The 19,147-nt window shown below is 37.4% G+C and overlaps 1 protein-coding gene and 2 long non-coding RNA genes across 3 annotated transcripts; 2 read left to right on the top strand and 1 right to left on the bottom strand.

Annotated features, from left to right (window-relative positions):
- The first annotated feature begins 5,803 nt into the window (after window positions 1-5,803).
- On the top strand, window positions 5,804-8,559 carry LOC131021491 (uncharacterized). The gene is made up of 2 exons (XR_009100960.1): window positions 5,804-7,182; window positions 7,394-8,559. It is a non-coding gene; the product is annotated as an uncharacterized LOC131021491 (long non-coding RNA).
- Window positions 8,560-13,023: 4,464 nt separating this feature from the next.
- On the top strand, window positions 13,024-15,042 carry LOC131021489 (cyclin-dependent kinase inhibitor 6-like). The gene is made up of 4 exons (XM_057950698.1): window positions 13,024-13,806; window positions 13,969-14,033; window positions 14,301-14,480; window positions 14,612-15,042. Exons 1-4 carry the CDS (start codon window positions 13,555-13,557, stop codon window positions 14,688-14,690), a joined length of 576 nt encoding a protein of 191 aa, XP_057806681.1. The 5' UTR covers window positions 13,024-13,554; the 3' UTR covers window positions 14,691-15,042.
- Window positions 13,497-18,034, bottom strand: LOC131021490 (uncharacterized). Its single transcript, XR_009100959.1, has 2 exons — window positions 17,517-18,034; window positions 13,497-16,067 (listed from the first exon to the last, which is right to left on the bottom strand). It is a non-coding gene; the product is annotated as an uncharacterized LOC131021490 (long non-coding RNA).
- Window positions 18,035-19,147: the final 1,113 nt, after the last annotated feature.

The following is a 19,147-nucleotide window of genomic DNA, read 5'->3' as shown; positions in this document are numbered from 1 at the left end:
GATTACGCGCCAACTTAAAATAAAACTTCTATCACCACCAAGAGATAACGGAGAATTGAGTATTTTTATCTTCAATATTAAGATTATTCTATATCCTACACTTTTGATGGGATAAAAATCAAGTAAAATTAGTTTAAATGATAAAAATAATCAAAGACCTTCGGATATCTCAAAATTTTAACCCAGCAAAGTAAATAAAAAATTAATTTTATTATTTTTATCTATCAAGGCTAATAGTTCAAAATAAATTCCCTCTTAGATTTTGCTAGTGTTTTCTTTCTTTTCTTCTTTCTCTCTTTTTTCTTTTTTTGGCTAAATTATTTCGATCACAATAACATGTGAAAAGGATGTCTCAGTCTGAAACTTAGCCACTCAAACCTAGATCCTTTGCGTTCAAGATTGGGTATAGCTGACTTTGATCCTTACGAGTGTAATATTATTCTTCAATGCATAGCTTGATTTATCGGCAATCTTTTAGAGAATGATCGTTGAGATTGATGAAATTGTCTCTTCTATTTTCATTGATAAGGAATTTTTTATTTCCTTCTACATTGAACTTGATTATGAAAATTTTATTAGGGTTTGTATCATATAAAGCATATTTTAGTGCAGCTTGTATATTGTAAAATCTTATTTTCTTATTCATGAAAAATTATTATTTTGTCACATTATTAGCTATTTAATTTGTTTGTTAAATTATATTGCAATGTTCACCGGTGATCGACAATATTGGAAGATCACATGGATATCTTTTGTAGAATAACATATATCCACAATCAAAATGGATTTGAGCAATCTATTGGTAATAACTGAAGTATCTGATTATGAACTTAATTTGTCTTGACTAATTAAAGATACTTGTGCAGTCGAAGCACTGAAATTGGATTCACAGTGAGATAAGTTCTTTATGGTTGACTACATTTAGAATGATGTCTGGGAAAATTGTTACTCCCTCCGTCCGCCAAGATTATGTAAAAATTACTATATCGGGCGTCCGCTAAGATTATGTCACTTTATTTTTAAGGCAATGGTCCCACAATCCTCTTTAATATTTTATCCTTACTAACACTCTTTATTTACAAAAAACTCACCCCAAATTCAATCTCAACCACACATCTCATAAAGTGATGAGACCCATTTCTCCACTACATCAAAATCATCACCAATTATATTCAATCTTGTGCCCAAGTAATTTTACATAATCTGGATCAATGGTTGCCTACAATTTCTTTTGGCTTCTAAAACACGCAACTTAAGTTGCATCAATGCCAATTGTAGTTGGAGTTGCTCAACCAACTCTTTCCTTCCATCGTCCATTTTTTTGGTGCCGCTTCTTTGCTTCTTTGGTTGTGCGGCAATTTTCTCTACCAAAAGTAAATAAACATATAAATAAACTAATATATATATAAAAAAAAATCTAAATTAGACAAAAACAACTTTTCACAATATCAAAAGTAAAAACTCAACCAATCCCCGGCAACGGCGCCAAAAACTTGTTCGCTAATATTTTCACCACGCCGCAAATATACGGGTAGTTGTAATATATGGAAGCAAGGTCGTATTCCACAAGGATTGGTGAATTTAAACTTCTAAAAACTATTAATAAGTTGTTTTCAATCTATTTAGACAACCAAAGATGAAGAGGTATTGAAGGTTCAATCAAAGTTAAATTAAAGCAAGCAAACTAAATAACAATAATATAAACTTAGTTAATAAATTGGGGAATGACTCGAAGGAAAGTTATCCTAGGGACTAGATTTCGATGGATCGTAATGAACTTCAATCTAAATCAATATAAATCTTGATATGGCCTACGTATCTAGGGCGATCTCCCCACTAGTTCTAGCCCCCTCCCGGACGACTAAAACAGTAGATTACGGGTCATAATTGCCGTCCCCGGTCAATTTCTAACCTATAACTCCCAAGAGCACAAAAGATCAACAATCCCTCACCCAACTCTCAACCTCCCGGTTTATTGAGATGATATGTATCAAACTCCTAATCTATTGTAATTATCATCTCCCGATTCAAATCACAAATTAGAAATGCACAAAAGGTGGCCAACCAATCATACAAGAGATAAATCTAGGGCTTGAAAAGATAACAATAAGCACAATCAAGATATATATTAAACAAAGAAATCAATCCATTACAAATCCATCTAATCTAATCCCTAAGATAAGAGATTTTAGCCAAGCATATTCATAATAAAAACAAATCCCAAGTCATAAGAAAACATAAATAAAGATATAGAGAGATAGAGATTCATAGACAAATCCTATAATCTTGATCTTCAATCATGTAGTCTTGATGAGCTCCTTTCCAAGTCTTCCCCTTCTTTCTTTGATTTTGGTGTTGTTCTTGTGTGTGGAAGAGAGAAAAATGGTAGAGAATGGAGGCTAGGGTTTGGAATTGGAGTGTTGGGGAAGATGAAAATGTGTGGGAATGATGAATGGTGTGAGGAATGGGGGGAAAATGGGGTTTTAGAGCTCAAAATCACGTCTGGGGCCCGGCCACTTGGGGGAAGCCCCGCCCTTTTCCCGCGGTCACGGCCCGCGTCCGCGGCCTTCAAACGTGGGGGATGCTCAGGGGACCCGCGGTCCCACACCGCGGCCGCGGGTGATGACCGTGGGCGTCTCCTGGAGTCGGGGGCAGCTGACCCGCGGTCCCACCCCGCGGCCGCGGGTGGTGACCGCGGGGTACTGGGCGTTTTGCGCAGTCCGCTCGTTTTGCTCCGTTCTCCCTCGTTCGGACTCGGATTTGGTTGCCGTTTGCGCTCACGGATTCCTCTCGAGACGTACTTCAATCTCATATCTTCAAAATCCTTCAATTAATCCTTGAGTTTTCCTGAAATCACTCCAAAACTACACCAAGACATCAAATCTTCATAAAACTCAACATTATGGTACAAACACGCATTGGCAAGCAAAATATGAAGGGAAATGACAACAAATCATGTGGAATTGAGGTACGAAAACCATGTTTGTCAACCCCCCAAACTTAAAGCGTTGTTTGTCCCCAAACAACAAAGAGAAGAGAAATAAAAGATAACAAACATGTGAGAATGAATTGGTGTCATTTCAAGGGCTTCAACAATTTCAAAAATCTTTCAAAAGTGTACCACAAGTAAAAATGCATTCCAAGAAATCACAAGTGATGAAGAGTTCAATATTATGGCCTCTAAGCTTGAATCCTCACAAAGGTGGATGTTTCACTGATGCACTCAACTCTCAAGTGTTTAGATTGGAAGTGTTTGCACTCAAATTGAATCATGTATGCAATCTACCATAAGCTTGCCATTTGTCCTAACTCTCTATGCTTCAATGTGTTACAAATAATGATCAAAAAGGACTTTCATAAGGTTGTAATGAGGGCTCTTTGGTGAGGTGAGGTGTTTTTAGGCAAATGACTCATCCCACAATCTATCAATCACAATGAACAAGTCAAATTCACCATTTCTCTTTTCTAATACATCAAAAACCAATATCCCCACTTTTCTTCTTTTTCACCCTATGAATACTTATCAAGACTATGATTCAAAAGGCAAATCACTCCCCTTTGTACTATTTTATTCAACATTTCTCTTTATTTTTCTTTCTTTTTCTTTTTGAGTTTATAGGAGACTAGTGATTTTCACTCAATCAAAGTATGACAAGCAATTTCAATCATTTCCCAACCATTTTCATCAAAGCAACCACCAACAATCAAAGTTCTACCCCTTTTTCATTGGTTAATTCAAAGAAAAGCTAAAAAGGCACAAAGTGGGTAAACTAGGATTGCATAAGAATTTGGACATTATTTAGGTTAAGTGGCTAACAAGGATGGCCTTAAATCACTTCAATATTAACAACACATCTACTTTTATTTTCAAGAGAGGACTCATGGCAAGTTCTAGAGATCAACAAACATGCTCAAATGATTTACACTCAAGAACAAAATGAGATTGTAATTGGATGACAATCAAGGGCTCAATTCTCACAGGCTCATTTTATTTGCAAGTTCTTGGAGGTAAAATATTTAACTCGTTTGTCACAAGTTCAAACTCTACATGCAAAATCAACAAGTGAAACACAACAATTTCGTTTTCAAAAGCAACATTCATATCATAAGCCCAACACACATTTCATCCAACTCATGTTTTTCAACAATCAAGCTCAAAAATAAAAGACAAGGAAAAGCTCAAAAACAGAGACAAAATCTCATTATTCGAAAACTAAACTAACTAAATAAATAAACAACGGATAAACGAGATAAGTAACCCATCTTCACCCTCCCCCCAAACTTATTTCACACAAAGGAGAAATAAGTTTGGATGAAGGAGAAAATGGTTACTTGTCTCGTACTCACAAGCGAGGTGGAGGCTTAGGCGGTGGCCATTTCTCATCAAATTTGCATGCTCCATCCGTTGCCACCCAAAAATATGGTGGCTTAGCAATTTTTGAGACATCCCGGGAGTCATGGTAATCTCGTTCACCATCTAGAGTACCACAATACTCAAACAATTCCTTATTAGATAAATCAAAGTGAAAATCAAAAGATGAAGATAAATAAAAGTGAAAGAAGAAAGCCTTCATAGAATCGCCCATGTCGAGGTAAGGATCGACAAAATTTTTGACTTTGCATTCTTTAAAGTTTGTGAAATCTTCATCTTTTTGGAATTGTAGAGGTTGCGTTGGAAAAGTTGGGCTCTCGACTTCAAGGGGTTTGGAGAATTGATCCTCTTCTTCTTTATACTCTTCTTCAATTTCTTGAGGCTCTTCACTTAGCATCGGCATTGGTTCCTCATACAAGGTTTCATTCCGTAGGCTAATGGTCATGCACAAATCATCAATTCGCTTTTGATTTTCCATAGTGGTAGCCAAAGACCTCCTTTGCTCATCTAGCATAACCTCCGATTTTGCTAGACTTTTTTCTATCCAAGCTTGTGTAGTTAAGAAGCATTGTAGGAGATCGTCTTTCGAATTCGATTTCTCCTCTTGATAGTATCGATTTCCCCCTTGGAAGCCTTCTTGAGTGGAATAAGAATTTTCATAATTCCAACTATTGAAATGGTCCTCATACTCCAATGGTGATTGCCACTCCATGGCATTGCACCCCATGTCATAATACCCACCATAAGAATGTGTTGGTTGGATGGCTTTTTGGATCAATGGTTGCCTACAATTTCTTTTGGCTTCTAAAACACGCAACTTAAGTTGCATCAATGCCAATTGTAGTTGGAGTTGCTCAACCAACTCTTTCCTTCCATCGTCCATTTTTTTTGGTGCCGCTTCTTTGCTTCTTTGGTTGTGCGGCAATTTTCTCTACCAAAAGTAAATAAACATATAAATAAACTAATATATATATAAAAAAAAATCTAAATTAGACAAAAACAACTTTTCACAATATCAAAAGTAAAAACTCAACCAATCCCCGGCAACGGCGCCAAAAACTTGTTCGCTAATATTTTCACCACGCCGCAAATATACGGGTAGTTGTAATATATGGAAGCAAGGTCGTATTCCACAAGGATTGGTGAATTTAAACTTCTAAAAACTATTAATAAGTTGTTTTCAATCTATTTAGCTAGACAACCAAAGATGAAGAGGTATTGAAGGTTCAATCAAAGTTAAATTAAAGCAAGCAAACTAAATAACAATAATATAAACTTAGTTAATAAATTGGGGAATGACTCGAAGGAAAGTTATCCTAGGGACTAGATTTCGATGGATCGTAATGAACTTCAATCTAAATCAATATAAATCTTGATATGGCCTACGTATCTAGGGCGATCTCCCCACTAGTTCTAGCCCCCTCCCGGACGACTAAAACAGTAGATTACGGGTCATAATTGCCGTCCCCGGTCAATTTCTAACCTATAACTCCCAAGAGCACAAAAGATCAACAATCCCTCACCCAACTCTCAACCTCCCGGTTTATTGAGATGATATGTATCAAACTCCTAATCTATTGTAATTATCATCTCCCGATTCAAATCACAAATTAGAAATGCACAAAAGGTGGCCAACCAATCATACAAGAGATAAATCTAGGGCTTGAAAAGATAACAATAAGCACAATCAAGATATATATTAAACAAAGAAATCAATCCATTACAAATCCATCTAATCTAATCCCTAAGATAAGAGATTTTAGCCAAGCATATTCATAATAAAAACAAATCCCAAGTCATAAGAAAACATAAATAAAGATATAGAGAGATAGAGATTCATAGACAAATCCTATAATCTTGATCTTCAATCATGTAGTCTTGATGAGCTCCTTTCCAAGTCTTCCCCTTCTTTCTTTGATTTTGGTGTTGTTCTTGTGTGTGGAAGAGAGAAAAATGGTAGAGAATGGAGGCTAGGGTTTGGAATTGGAGTGTTGGGGAAGATGAAAATGTGTGGGAATGATGAATGGTGTGAGGAATGGGGGGAAAATGGGGTTTTAGAGCTCAAAATCACGTCTGGGGCCCACTTGGGGGAAGCCCCGCCCTTTTCCCGCGGTCACGGCCCGCGTCCGCGGCCTTCAAACGTGGGGGATGCTCAGGGGACCCGCGGTCCCACACCGCGGCCGCGGGTGATGACCGTGGGCGTCTCCTGGAGTCGGGGGCAGCTGACCCGCGGTCCCACCCCGCGGCCGCGGGTGGTGACCGCGGGGTACTGGGCGTTTTGCGCAGTCCGCTCGTTTTGCTCCGTTCTCCCTCGTCCTGACTCGGATTTGGTCGCCGTTTGCGCTCACGGATTCCTCTCGAGACGTACTTCAATCTCATATCTTCAAAATCCTTCAATTAATCCTTGATTTTTCCTGAAATTACTCCAAAACTACACCAAGACATCAAATCTTCATAAAACTCAACATTATGGTACAAACACGCATTGGCAAGCAAAATATGAAGGGAAATGACAACAAATCATGTGGAATTGAGGTACGAAAACCATGTTTGTCAGTCACCCCTATAAATAAGGGAGAAGAACATAACACAGTGCTCACAATCACTAAAATTTTTGTCCCTCCTTACTCTAAGAGGACGAAAAATTTGTCTTCTCTTTTGTGTTGTTTTGCGCTCGTTTCTCATCTAATAGGCTCGTCAGTTCGTTGTCCATCAATGTTCGAGCTTTATGAGGAAATAGGTTAGAAGATTCTTTAGGTTGAATCATAAGCTGTCAAAGAATATTCAAAGACAATGATACTGCAATCAAGGTTAGTAAACGAACTCTAGGGCTCGATTTTCCGTTTTACCTTATTTGTTGTAAATGTTATGTGGTGGTTATGATTTGGATTATCATGAGAATATTTTGAAATATTATTCCTATGAGATCTTGACAGTTGATGACGAGCTCATTTTTCGTGTGTTGTTTAGGTTTATATTAAGTCTTCTTTTTGTGTGTTTTGTGTCTTTTGTGTTTGGGAGGACATATTTTGGGCAACAGGACAGGTGGACCGGATCTTGAGCAAGATGATGCGCAATGAAACTGTCGATGTTTGTAGTAGAAAGCCAAAAAACTGTGGACGTATGACAGTTGTTGTTCTTGATCCGAATTACATATCAAACATACCTTTGTCAAAAAGAACTACAGTGAGGGGTTTAGCTGCAGCCGCAAACATTGGAAAGCATACTATTGAAAGGCTTTTAAATTCGGGAGAAATTAGAAGGCATATAAATTGCATAAAGCCAATGTTGACTGAACAAAACATAAAAGCAAGACTACAATGGTGTTTATCAATGCTTGATCCAAGAAGTGGTTTTTATAGCTAAGAAGTGGTTTAACATGACAAAAAAGAAAGAAACTTATTATCTTTCTCAACTTGAAGATGAACCATTACGGACATGTAAGAGTACAAACTTCATTGGTAAAGTGATGTTTTTGGCTGCAATTACTCGTCCAAGGATAGATGAAAATCAAAATTTTACTTTTGATGGGAAAATTGATTGTTTTCCTATAGTTAATCATGTTGTTGCCCAAAGAAATAGTGTAAATCGGAATGCAGAACGTTAGAGATGAAATCAATCTCATAGATAAATAAAGATGTGGTGAAATTTTTTATGATTGAAAAAATACTTCCTGCTATTCGAGCTAAGTGACCAAGAGAAGATATGCATGAGACGATTTACATCCAACAAGATAATGATCCGACCCATATTGATCCTAGTGACCACCAATTTATTGAAGTGGCTAAACAAGATGGTTTTGACATCCAAATCATATGCCAACCTCTGAATTCTTCATCCTTGAATGTGTTAGATCTTGGTTTCTTTCGTGCTATTCAAGCAATCCAATTTAAGCAACGCCCTAAGTCGCCCATGGTTTAACTTGTGAATGCAGTGGAGTGGTTAAGGCGTTCGAGGATTATGAGCCAGTCATGTCCATTCAGATATTTTTAATATTACAACCATGCATGATTGAGATAATGAAAACAAGGGGATCTAATCACTACAGAATTCCCTATCTGAAGAAAGGAATGTTGGAAAGAGAACGTCGTCTTCCCTTAAATATGAAATGTGATAATGTTGGTAAATGGAGTTTTTGGGCGGATTAATGCATGATGAAATGATCATATGTTAGTTTTTTATTTTTATTTTTTTCTAGCTTTGAGTATGATTTTGGTAGTAGTGCTATCTTTATGTTATTAACTAATGGACATTTATCATCATCTCCAATCTCGTGAGTTCTTGATTGTTGGTTGCACACTCATGTTTACGGAAACAAAATCACATACATAAACTAATAAACACATAGTCCCCTAAAAAACATAAATTCATATTAATAATTTCAACAATTACACCAAAATGGCGAAAATATTGGTAGAAAAATGAAGTAATTATCAATACATGGGAAACCAAATCTTAATCCACTTACAAAAAATATTTCCTTTCTCTCTTCTTTGGTGATGAGTTCTCCTTCATCATCAGGAATGGAGTTTAAGTAAAATCACGATACGCCGGTAGAGTGAGATCGAATGGAAGTGGTGGTTTTTTTTTTTTTTTTTTTTTTCAATTCTTGCTATGTTTCTTTCTTCCATTGTTTGTTTGACATCATTTTCTATCATTGTTAATATGTTAAATTTTCAAATAGTGCCAAAGAATGCATAAATAGACAAAATAAGTATTAAATGGATAGGAAAATGAGAATGCATTGAATAACCAGTCAAAGCAAGTACTATCGAAGATGAAGAAACACATACGCATTCCCCTAAATTCCGCATGCCAACTTTTCAATTCTAATTTTAAAAGTTTATTTTAATTTTAGGGATAATTGCGTGAAAATACACAAACTTTGCCAAAAATCCATATTTGACGCGAAGTTAGGATTTTACATTTTAATACACCAACGTTCGTTGTTGTCCAAATTTGACACGACTTAATTCTTAAAAATTCAAAAAACAACCCCTTTTTGTAAATAATTATACAAAGACCCACTTATGTTATAATTTGGGACATTTAAACCAAAACAAGATATTTCCTTATGATGTTTTCTTTTAATCTTTGATCCGCGCCTAAAATGGTTGAAAAGAAAACATCATAAGGAAATATCTTGTTTTGGTTTAAATGTCCCAAATTATAACATAAGTGGGTCTTTGTATAATTATTTACAAAAAGGGGTTATTTTTTGAATTTTTAAGAATTAAGTCGTGTCAAATTTGGACAACAACGAAAATTGGTGTATTAAAATGTAAAATTCTAACTTCGCGTCAAATATGGATTTTTAGCAAAGTTTGTGTATTTAGGTGCAATTTTCCCTTAATTTTACTCTAAAATTCAACAATATGACACTTAAATGGGGACAAACAAAACTCTATAATATGACACTTATTTAAAGATAGGGGGAATATATTGATGAGTTCGTAAATTACAGTCGTCGATTTAAAACAAGATGGTTCACCTGTTGTGTGCGAAGGATCGGTAAAATAATGAAACAAATGAAAATAGAACTCACACGATATCGACAAGACTTGAACTAATGATCTTTAGCTAGAGAGAGACTTTAATGCCTTAACTTTGGTGTTTGAGATAAGCCTATTAGAGCATCCATATCATTTGAGTCATTACCGACTCATCCAAGGAGGGGACCACTTATGAGTCAGTAGCCTGCATTGGGAAGACTCATCCAACAGACTCATATCCATAAGTTTTGATTTGTGCATTTTTCATTTAATTTAAATTGCACCAATTTAAATAACACAATTACTTGAAATTAAAATTGCATTAATTTAAAAATTCTAAAAATTACATAAAAAAAATTAAAGACATAATTAAAAATTACATAAATTTAAAACTAGCTAATTCCCACCCCTTTGTCTTTCTAGAATCGCCGCCACCCATGCCACATGGATTTCTTGTTGATCGGGTGTCACGTTGGATGTATCAAAGAATAAGATACGACCGTCGTGGATCTCCCTCTTGAGGCGATTCTTAGTCGCGTACTCATCGATCATTCTATCGAGCTTGGCATTTGTAGTTTGCATGTACTCTTTACATTCGGGTGGAGCCTCCGAGCCTTGCGACGCCGAGCCCTTCGCTTTTTCTTTTTCCTTCACCGCTCTTGCTGCCACCTTCGCCGCTTTGTTTCCCATTGGCCGAAAAGACGAGATTTCCTCGCCTGAGGTCGAGGTGGTGAATTCGCCGCTCTCACTCATCTTTGTCCTCTTAGAGGAATGCATGAGGTCGAGGTACGAGCTCTTGAACTTCCGATTTGTCCGGAGGATCCTCCACACATTCCACCATTTGAATGAAACGCCTTTGCTACGCAAGACGTAGATCATTTGGGCCTTCTCCGAATCATGTCGTCGGAGTGCCCGGATGACCACTTTGCGTTGGTCTCGACCCAAATCGCCTACAAAAGCTTGACCTCCGAACTCACACGGGCCTAGTGAGATATGATTTGGCGGCGGTTGAAATTGGTACCCAAGATGGTGTTCACTCGGTCGAGGACGCGGCCCCACTAGTGCTCGCCTTTTTGATCTGTATCACGGATGGCGTCGTTCGTCTCCTCCATCCAAATCTGAGCGATGAGGTCCGTCTCCTCAAGGGTGTAAGCATGATGACCCTTTTGGCCGCCTTCCGCCGCCGCCGCCTTTTCTTTGAAGGCCATCACCTTCCGCCGCCCACGCTTCCCCGCCGCTGTCACGCTCTCCTTGGCCGATTGGGGCTCGTCCCCTAAGTTGAACGCTGATAAGTCGGGATGGTATTCGCCGGAAAGATCACCGGTCCAATTTGGCGAGAAGTAGTCGGGATGATTTGGGTCGTTGGGATCCATTTTGATAATTGGAAGAGATGGAGAAGATGAAGAATGAAGAGAATTGAAATTTTTGGGGAATGGTTTTGGAAGAGGGTTGAGGGGGATTATATAGATGAAAATTGAATAATAAAAAAAAACAAAGGATAAAGCCGTTGGAAACAAAAAATAAAATAAAAAAATATTAAATAGCCGTTTGAGAGAGAAATAATGATAAAAAAAGTAAAAATCAGTCAAATAGTTGTTTTAAAATATTTGTTTGTTTGTTTGTTTGTTTTTTTTTTTTAAATATGGCGCGTGCATTGCACGCGCCTTATATAATGACGGATGAGCCTTACTCAACCAGATGAGTAAGGCTCGAGTAAGAGGGAGCCTACATCAGCTTATACTCATCCAAGAATCGACTCGAGTCTCCTCGGATGAGTAAGCCGATGTGGATGTTCTTAGGCTCTTTGCCTCTTTTCACTTCGAAATCGAAGCTAAGAAAAAAATTAAAACTGTTTTTTGCATTTTCTAAGACCCCTTTTTCTCAATCAATTTCTTCCCCCAAAAAAATCACCAACTGTAAATTATGACTAAAAATTTCCCATATATTCTCATAAAAAATGGAACAAATTTTGCTGATGCAGATGTTCAAAATGATCATCGAGCTCAATACTGTTTACTCCATGAAACCAACGAATTCATTCTCATTATTTAGATGGCATACGGTATTCCACGTCAACGAACTTGGACGGAATCAACTGATTATATAAAACGTACGATTCCGTCCATGACAAATAACCAAATGCCATATTAAAAAAAATAAAATAGAGTTTGAGTTATATATGGAAAATACTGATAAATATGAGTATTTTTGTATAGAAGGATATAGTTTAAATTATTTGGATATATTTGGAATTGAAAATACACAAAGCGATATTTGAAAACATTGTCAAATAATCTCAACTTAAATAAAGTATCATGGATACCTCGTACAGACATAACTTTTGGCCGAATATGATAATCCCTAATACATACTCCCTCCATTTTTTATTAATTGTCCTCAGCCGTCAAAATACACATACCAATAAAATAAGATATTTACATTTGTAATTTTAGTAATTATCATAATAAATATATGTATACAATTAATTATTATATTCATACAAGTATTAAATAAGGATAAAATAGGAAGAATGTCATAATTATACTCTCAAATTTTGAAATGGAACACTTATTAAAAAACAAGAAAAATAGTAAAATAGGACACTTAAAAAATGGAGGGAGTATCCTTTATCATGTGACATAAACATGATACCGAGCGTGTAAGTGCAAAAATTATACCATCGGTTTAGTGAATATGCACACACCCATTCTCTTATAAGTTAAATATAAAATAAATTTAATTTTTAAAAACAATATTATGATTGGATTCCATCGTGTACATGTAGGCTAGAGCTTGCCATAAGTAGTTATGTATATCATATATGATTCATAGTTACTTATGAGGTCTCTAGATCTGATCTTATGTATATCATATATGATCCGTAGTTATTTATAGACTCCCAACACATTACCTTATATGTATATTATTATATTAAATGATCCATAGTTACGTGATATATTATGATTTATGACGCAGATTTTAAATTAGGAAAATATGGTTTAGCAATGGCAATAGCTGAAGTAGAGAAAATACAAAACGTCATTATACAACAACTCTCGAGTCACGCGGAAAATACCGGGAAAACTAGGTAACAATCTTGACAAGATATACACGTGTCGAGCGCGCAGTGGGTAGCTCGCGAGTCTCAACGGGCAAAGTGTTCATGCTAGATCTATGTAACGGGAGACCCCAATAATTCCGTCCGACGCCGTTAATGCCCCTATTCCAAAAATAACAACTCCTAACCTCAACCCAATCTTAACCCTTTTCAACGGAATTCTATGCCCATAAGCATCTCTATCATCATCATCATCACCACCACCACCATCCTCTCTCTCCCTCTCAATTAAAATAGAAATATCTTCTCTCTCTACACCAAAAAAACTTGTTCAACAGAAAAAGCGCGGCAGAAAAGCAGAAAATTCTGCAGTCTGAAACGGTACTCGTGCGTGCGCAGAGAGAATAGAGAGATCGTGTGAGGTGGAAGATTGAGAATATCTGAATTTTAGCGATCTGCGAGGGTGCTCTCTCTTTGCAATTATGGCGTAGAGAGAGAAGGCTGTTGAGAGTTGAAGATATTCTGGACAAGGACAATTCTCGCATGGGAAGGTTCTCCAGAAACTGCTAGAAATTTTTATTTTATTTTATTTTTAGAACCGAAACTGCAAGGAATTGGTGGAGAGATCAGTTATGGAAAAGGCGGCGGCGGCGGGGGAGAGAAAGAGGAAAGTTTACGCAGGAGAATCGGAGTTTTCGGCGTCGTCAATTCAGCTGAAGGCTCGGCGTTTAGATGACGCGACGGCGGAAAATTCAGCTTCGCCGGCGAATTCTGGAGGTCTATCTTGCGAGACAGTCGGAGCTGATGATGGCTTGGCATCTTGTTGCTCAAGTGACGGATCCAGCGAGCTGACTAAGGAAACTTCGAAACTCCTAGATCTGGAGGTATTTATATATATATGTATATATTTAAGGCTGAGTGGAATTTAATTTCTATGATTCTAGTGTCACGCTATTCAATTTCTGATGGAAGTTACGGATACCGGAATTAATATCGCTTTAATTGTTCATGATCCGATATTTGAATTTTGAATTCCGTTTTTATAGGACAATGAGACGACTGTGGAGTTTCTCACGACGTCGGCTGATGATTCGTTGGATTGCAGAGAGAGGTGAATTCTTCTTCTCTCTCTCCCTTTTTTGCCTTGCTCAAAAATTTAAATGTGATAATTCTTCTCCGACACGTTTCTTCAATTCAAAAATTTGAAAATCCCCAAGTAGTGGAACACTTGTCCTCAACGGCATCGTTTTCTAGTTGTATCATCATTTTATCTATTCCGCTTCCGCTGGATTCTAGAAATCCTCTCTCTCTATCTTCATATTGGCATGCGATAAATGCTGGGCGTACTTTGAAGATTGACAAGTTCCTATTTTCTCAGAAGTGAAACGACGCCGTCGAGAGAAGCTCTAGGTGAGTCGGGCGAGCTGGAGTCGACGGCGAGGCCACGTGAACCGGATCCTCGCCGTCTTTCTGCAGGGGTGAAAATGCCATCTGAGGCTCAACTCGAGGAATTCTTCGCCGCGGCTGAGAAGAAACTCCAGCAAAAATTCATTGACAAGTAACTCTCTCTCTCTCTCTCTCTCTCTACAAGAACATCATCAATCGTTCATAGTCGACGCTTTCTCTCTCTCTATAAGCCTCATCATCAATTGCGCATATTCGACAATCTCATACGTACGGATCATGTAGGTACAACTTTGACATAGTGAAGGACCAGCCACTGGAAGGGCGGTACGATTGGGTTCATGTTCAACTGAGGCCAGAATAACCAACACAATATTCACAATTGGCTAATTGTTCCACTCATCAATCAATCAAGTAATCATCAAATTCAGTGACGAAACTCATGGTCTTCTTCCACTAATTTGAATCTCAAGGTTTACTTAATTTCTTGTTCATCACTAGAGATGTACAGCTAGCTGTTCTCTCTCTCTATCTTTACCGTAGATAAGAAGTATTAAAAAGATAGTTTTTTTTTCTCAGTAATTATAAGCTAAGTTGTTTAGTCATGTGAGAAGAAGCTTCTCTCTGCTGCAGTCGAATGGAAATTCAATCTCTTTTGAGGAAAAATTTGAAGAATCACCCACTTCAATAAATGCTCTTTCATTCAGTTTCTATCATCCTTGTTTGTTCCATCAATTTTTTCTTTCCATATTTGCAGTTATTTCTTGACTGCGATTCTCTGGTGCTTGTGACGCTACTATTCATAGATTTTACCATATAACTGTAAATGCAGTTACTTTTCCAATTTCACCAACCCATTTGTATGGCTCCCACAAACTGATTTATTCTCTCTCTCTCACTTCCCTTATTTGTTTTACTTTTGAGTAAAAAAAACTACCACACACAAACACACACAGTACTTTTGAAATTTGGCTGCGGTTCGTGGAAGGTGAATTAAGTAGTGTGGTACAACTCCAACCCAACGGAAGGTACAGAGCTTGCCGTGTAAGCTACGGACACGTGCTCAAACTTCCCACCCCATGTGGCTTAAGGTGAGTCTGTGAATTATTCTTTGTATTACTCTCTCTTTCCTGTCCGCTTTTCCTCCGACTAATATATCGGAATTCCAACTAATATGCCCATGATTCATAATAAAGTGCAATTTAATTTATAAGAAATTTCGAAAAAATAAATTTATTTTTCAAAGGAGCTCCGATTCACCGCAAGTAAAAATTAGAGAGTCGTTATGAATTCTTTTTGAAAAATGGAAAATTTTATTTCTTTTGAATAATATTTTTTCTTCAAAAAAAAACCCTCCTTTTCTCTAACGCCCCACTTAGGTGCATCACAAAGTACAACAAAGCCGCTGATGTTATTATTACTTCATACTTGCATTCTTTTCTTTTGTTGTTTTACCACATTGTGTGTGAGTGTAGAGAGTGAGAGGGACAGTGTTACTTTTACACAAAGGTAAGGGAACAGGAGCGGCTGGTATGGAGGAGTGGTGGTCCATGGTTTCCGATAGCAAATTTGATGCATGAACTTGAAAGAGAAGGTGACAAAGGTGGTAGGCCAACCCCTTCTTACCCTATATGGCTATTGAGTTATAGGTCTCGTCCAACTAATTTTGATTCCCTATGTTTTAACTTTTGAGTGAACTTTATTATTTGTGCACTCAATAAGTTGGAAAATCAAATACTCCCTCCGTCCCATTATTTATGGGACAAAACTTTTCGGCACTGAGATTAAGAAAAGTAGAATTAAGAGAATTAGGTGTTTAATGTTATTTCAATTCACACACACGCACTCACACACTCACATACACTCTCTCTCGGCCTCCCCTGTCCTCCAGTTCCGCCGCCGCCTCCTTCGTCCTCCAGTTCCGCCGGGCTCGCAGTGAAGAGACGCCACCGCCGCCGCCTCCGTCGTCGGCCAACTCGATTCACCAGCAAACAGAAATCGAAACCAAAATCAATCGTCTTCTCTCAAATCCACAAATCCACAAGTCAAAAAAATCAAATACCAAAATCCCCAAACCAAAAAACCCCCAAATCGACAAAAATCAAGAGATGGCAAGCCCTCGCGCCGCCGCGACCTCGTCGAAGAAGGCAAAAATCAAGAACAAAAAGTTTGTTCATCACCAATTTGTTAGACTCGATTCACCAGCAAAAAGCGAAACAAAAATCAAAACAAAATTGAACCCAAATTTTAAAGACAAAGGAGATCTGCCGAAATCCACAAACGAAATCTGAAAAAAAAAAATCAAATCTGAAATATCCCAAACAAATTCCATTAGGTGATTAATTACAAACAAATTCCAAGCAAGATTGCTCACAAACAAATCGACAATTCAGGGGGTGGTCGAAATTTCAAGCAATATCAAAATTCAAAATCGACACAAATTCCTCTTGCTTGGAATTCCAGAACCAAATTTCAAGCAAGATTCCAAATCAACCATTAAAATTCAAGCACGATCGAAATTAAAATCAACAAATCGACGCGGGTGGAACAGGCGTGGTGGGTGGACGGCACGGGTGGAAGTAGGGTTGAGGCGGTGGAGGCGCGAAGGCAAGCGGTGGCGGCGCTGGAGACGCGAAAGCTGTGGAGGCTCTAGAAACACGAAGGCGGTGGGAGGTGGTGGAGCCCCAAATCGGAGCCCTAAATCCTCAAACGCACTGCCTACTTCCCTTCATCCCCAAATCCACGGCCTCCTCTCGAATCCACATATCCACAAACCAAACAAATCAAGGGAGGAGGCTTCTTCTCCGCGAGGCCGACTATGTCGCAGTGAAGGCGGCGACGCGGGTGGAGCAGCCGTGGGAAAACGCAGGTACGAAGGCGGCAACGCGGGTGCGACCGGGTGGTGGGGGGCGCGAGGGCGGTGATGGCGGTGGATGCAACAGATCGACCGGCGGTGGTGGCCGAGAATTTTGAAGGGAGAAGAGAGGCGGCTGGTAGGGGTGTGAGAGAGAGAGAGGAAGTAGGAGATGAATTTTAATTAGGGTTAGGAGAATTTTTTTAGGAAGGTAATTAGTGATTAAATTAATGCCTAAGTGAGCCCTTATTATTTCCCAAAATAGAAACGTGCCATTTAGGTTGGGACAGCCCAAAAAGGAAAGTGTGCCATAAATAATGGGACGGGGGAGTATACATTAGCAACATATTCTGCCCTCCGAGAAAAAGCCAACCAGATCAAAGATCATTTATTCATTTTTACTTCTACCCACATTTTATAAGTGGTTGCAATATCAATATCATTCCACATCATTTCACCTAATTATTTAATACCACTTAGCAAATTATTGGCACATATGGTCACATATTTCGATGTATTTAAATTTACACTTTATTTTCCGTACTACGCGAGTTTCAGCACTTTGCAATTTGTAAACTTGAGGCAACCCCACTTCGAATTTTATATGTCCCATTTTTAATGTCTTATTATGTATTCAAATTTCATTTTGTTATAGTTTTATTAAGTGTTTTAATTCTAAGTTATTCCCTCCATTCATAAAAAATAGTCTTAAAAGAGAGACGACACGAGTTTAATAAAAATAATTAAATGTATGTAATCTTAGAAGGAGATGACACATATTTTAATAAAAATAATTGAGTATATTGTGAGTGAAGAAATAGTATCACTTAAATGATAATGTTAACATTGGTATATATATATATTATAAATTAACAGTATTTAGATAAAGAAATTTAAAGGTCGCGCCACAAGGAACTCGAGCTCAAGACCTTTGGCCTCGGGCGTTAACCCCTTACCGCTTGGCTAGCACACACAACTGTTAATATTGATAATTAATTGTATTATGAGTGGATAAACATGTGGTACAAAGGGTAAACAAGTAGGTGTGTTGAAAATAATAAGTTGTAAGGTATTGTCCAAAAATAAAAATGAACTAGTTTTTGTGGATGTCCCAAAATGATAAAAATAGACTACTTTTTTTGAACGGAAAGAGTATTTTGTATAATTATAAGATATTTAACTAAGATTCATTAATTTAGGATTTACAATTATTTTATATTTATTTAAGTTTTGAATTACTAATTAATTATTAGAGTTAACTAATTAAAAAGTAGGGAATATAATTTTTTTAGTAATAATTAATTAGAGTTTATTATATAATAATAAATATAATGACACAACAAACTATGAACAGGAGATCTTACTCGCAATCAAATTCACCCGGAATCTAACACGTTTTTTTCTTTTTTCTTTTTTGCACTCGTTAAAGAACGTTATAGGAGAAGAGATGACTCACGACAGAGTAACCGCATAATTCCATTTATATTTAAATGCAAAATGGTAACTTAAAGAAAGATTGTTTAAATTAGGAGTGGAGGGGAATTGTGATTTGAATTTGAATAGAAATTGTTGGAAAATTGGAGTGTAGTGGCATTGGGATTTGGAAGGGGAGTATGTCTTGATCACATGTTGTGAGAGTGAGTGATAATGATTATGAAATGCAAGAGAAAGAGAAAGAGAAAGAGAAAGAGGGAGGGTGCACATGCCGGAGATTCGGGGCATCTTCTTGATTGATTCGGCTGCTAATGAGGAGAGGATGTAATTATGGCAAACCAAAGCAATCATGCCCTTTATCTCTCTCTTAATCAACTCCTCTATATTCTTTATTTAAAATTTGAGAACAAAGTCAAAAATAAAAAAATAAAAATAAAAAATGGTAGGAGAACTTGTAATCCAAAGTCAACTTTTGAAATAAAGGTAAGGCCAAAAAAAACTCTCAAAAAACTCTCTCTTTTAAAAAAAAGTTA

Source organism: Salvia miltiorrhiza, chromosome 4 (genome assembly GCF_028751815.1).
Source record: "Salvia miltiorrhiza cultivar Shanhuang (shh) chromosome 4, IMPLAD_Smil_shh, whole genome shotgun sequence".
Classification (NCBI taxonomy): Eukaryota; Viridiplantae; Streptophyta; class Magnoliopsida; order Lamiales; family Lamiaceae; genus Salvia; species Salvia miltiorrhiza.
This window is presented reverse-complemented; position numbering and strand designations above follow the sequence as displayed.

Bases quoted from the DNA above. Each gene is read 5' to 3' on its own strand.
- LOC131021489 (XM_057950698.1), top strand. From the start codon at position 13,555: ATGGAAAAGGCGGCGGCGGCGGGGGAGAGAAAGAGGAAAGTTTACGCA. The intron at 13,807-13,968 runs GTATTTATATAT...CCGTTTTTATAG, and splicing joins CGAAACTCCTAGATCTGGAG to GACAATGAGACGACTGTGGA. The intron at 14,034-14,300 runs GTGAATTCTTCT...CTATTTTCTCAG, and splicing joins TCGTTGGATTGCAGAGAGAG to AAGTGAAACGACGCCGTCGA.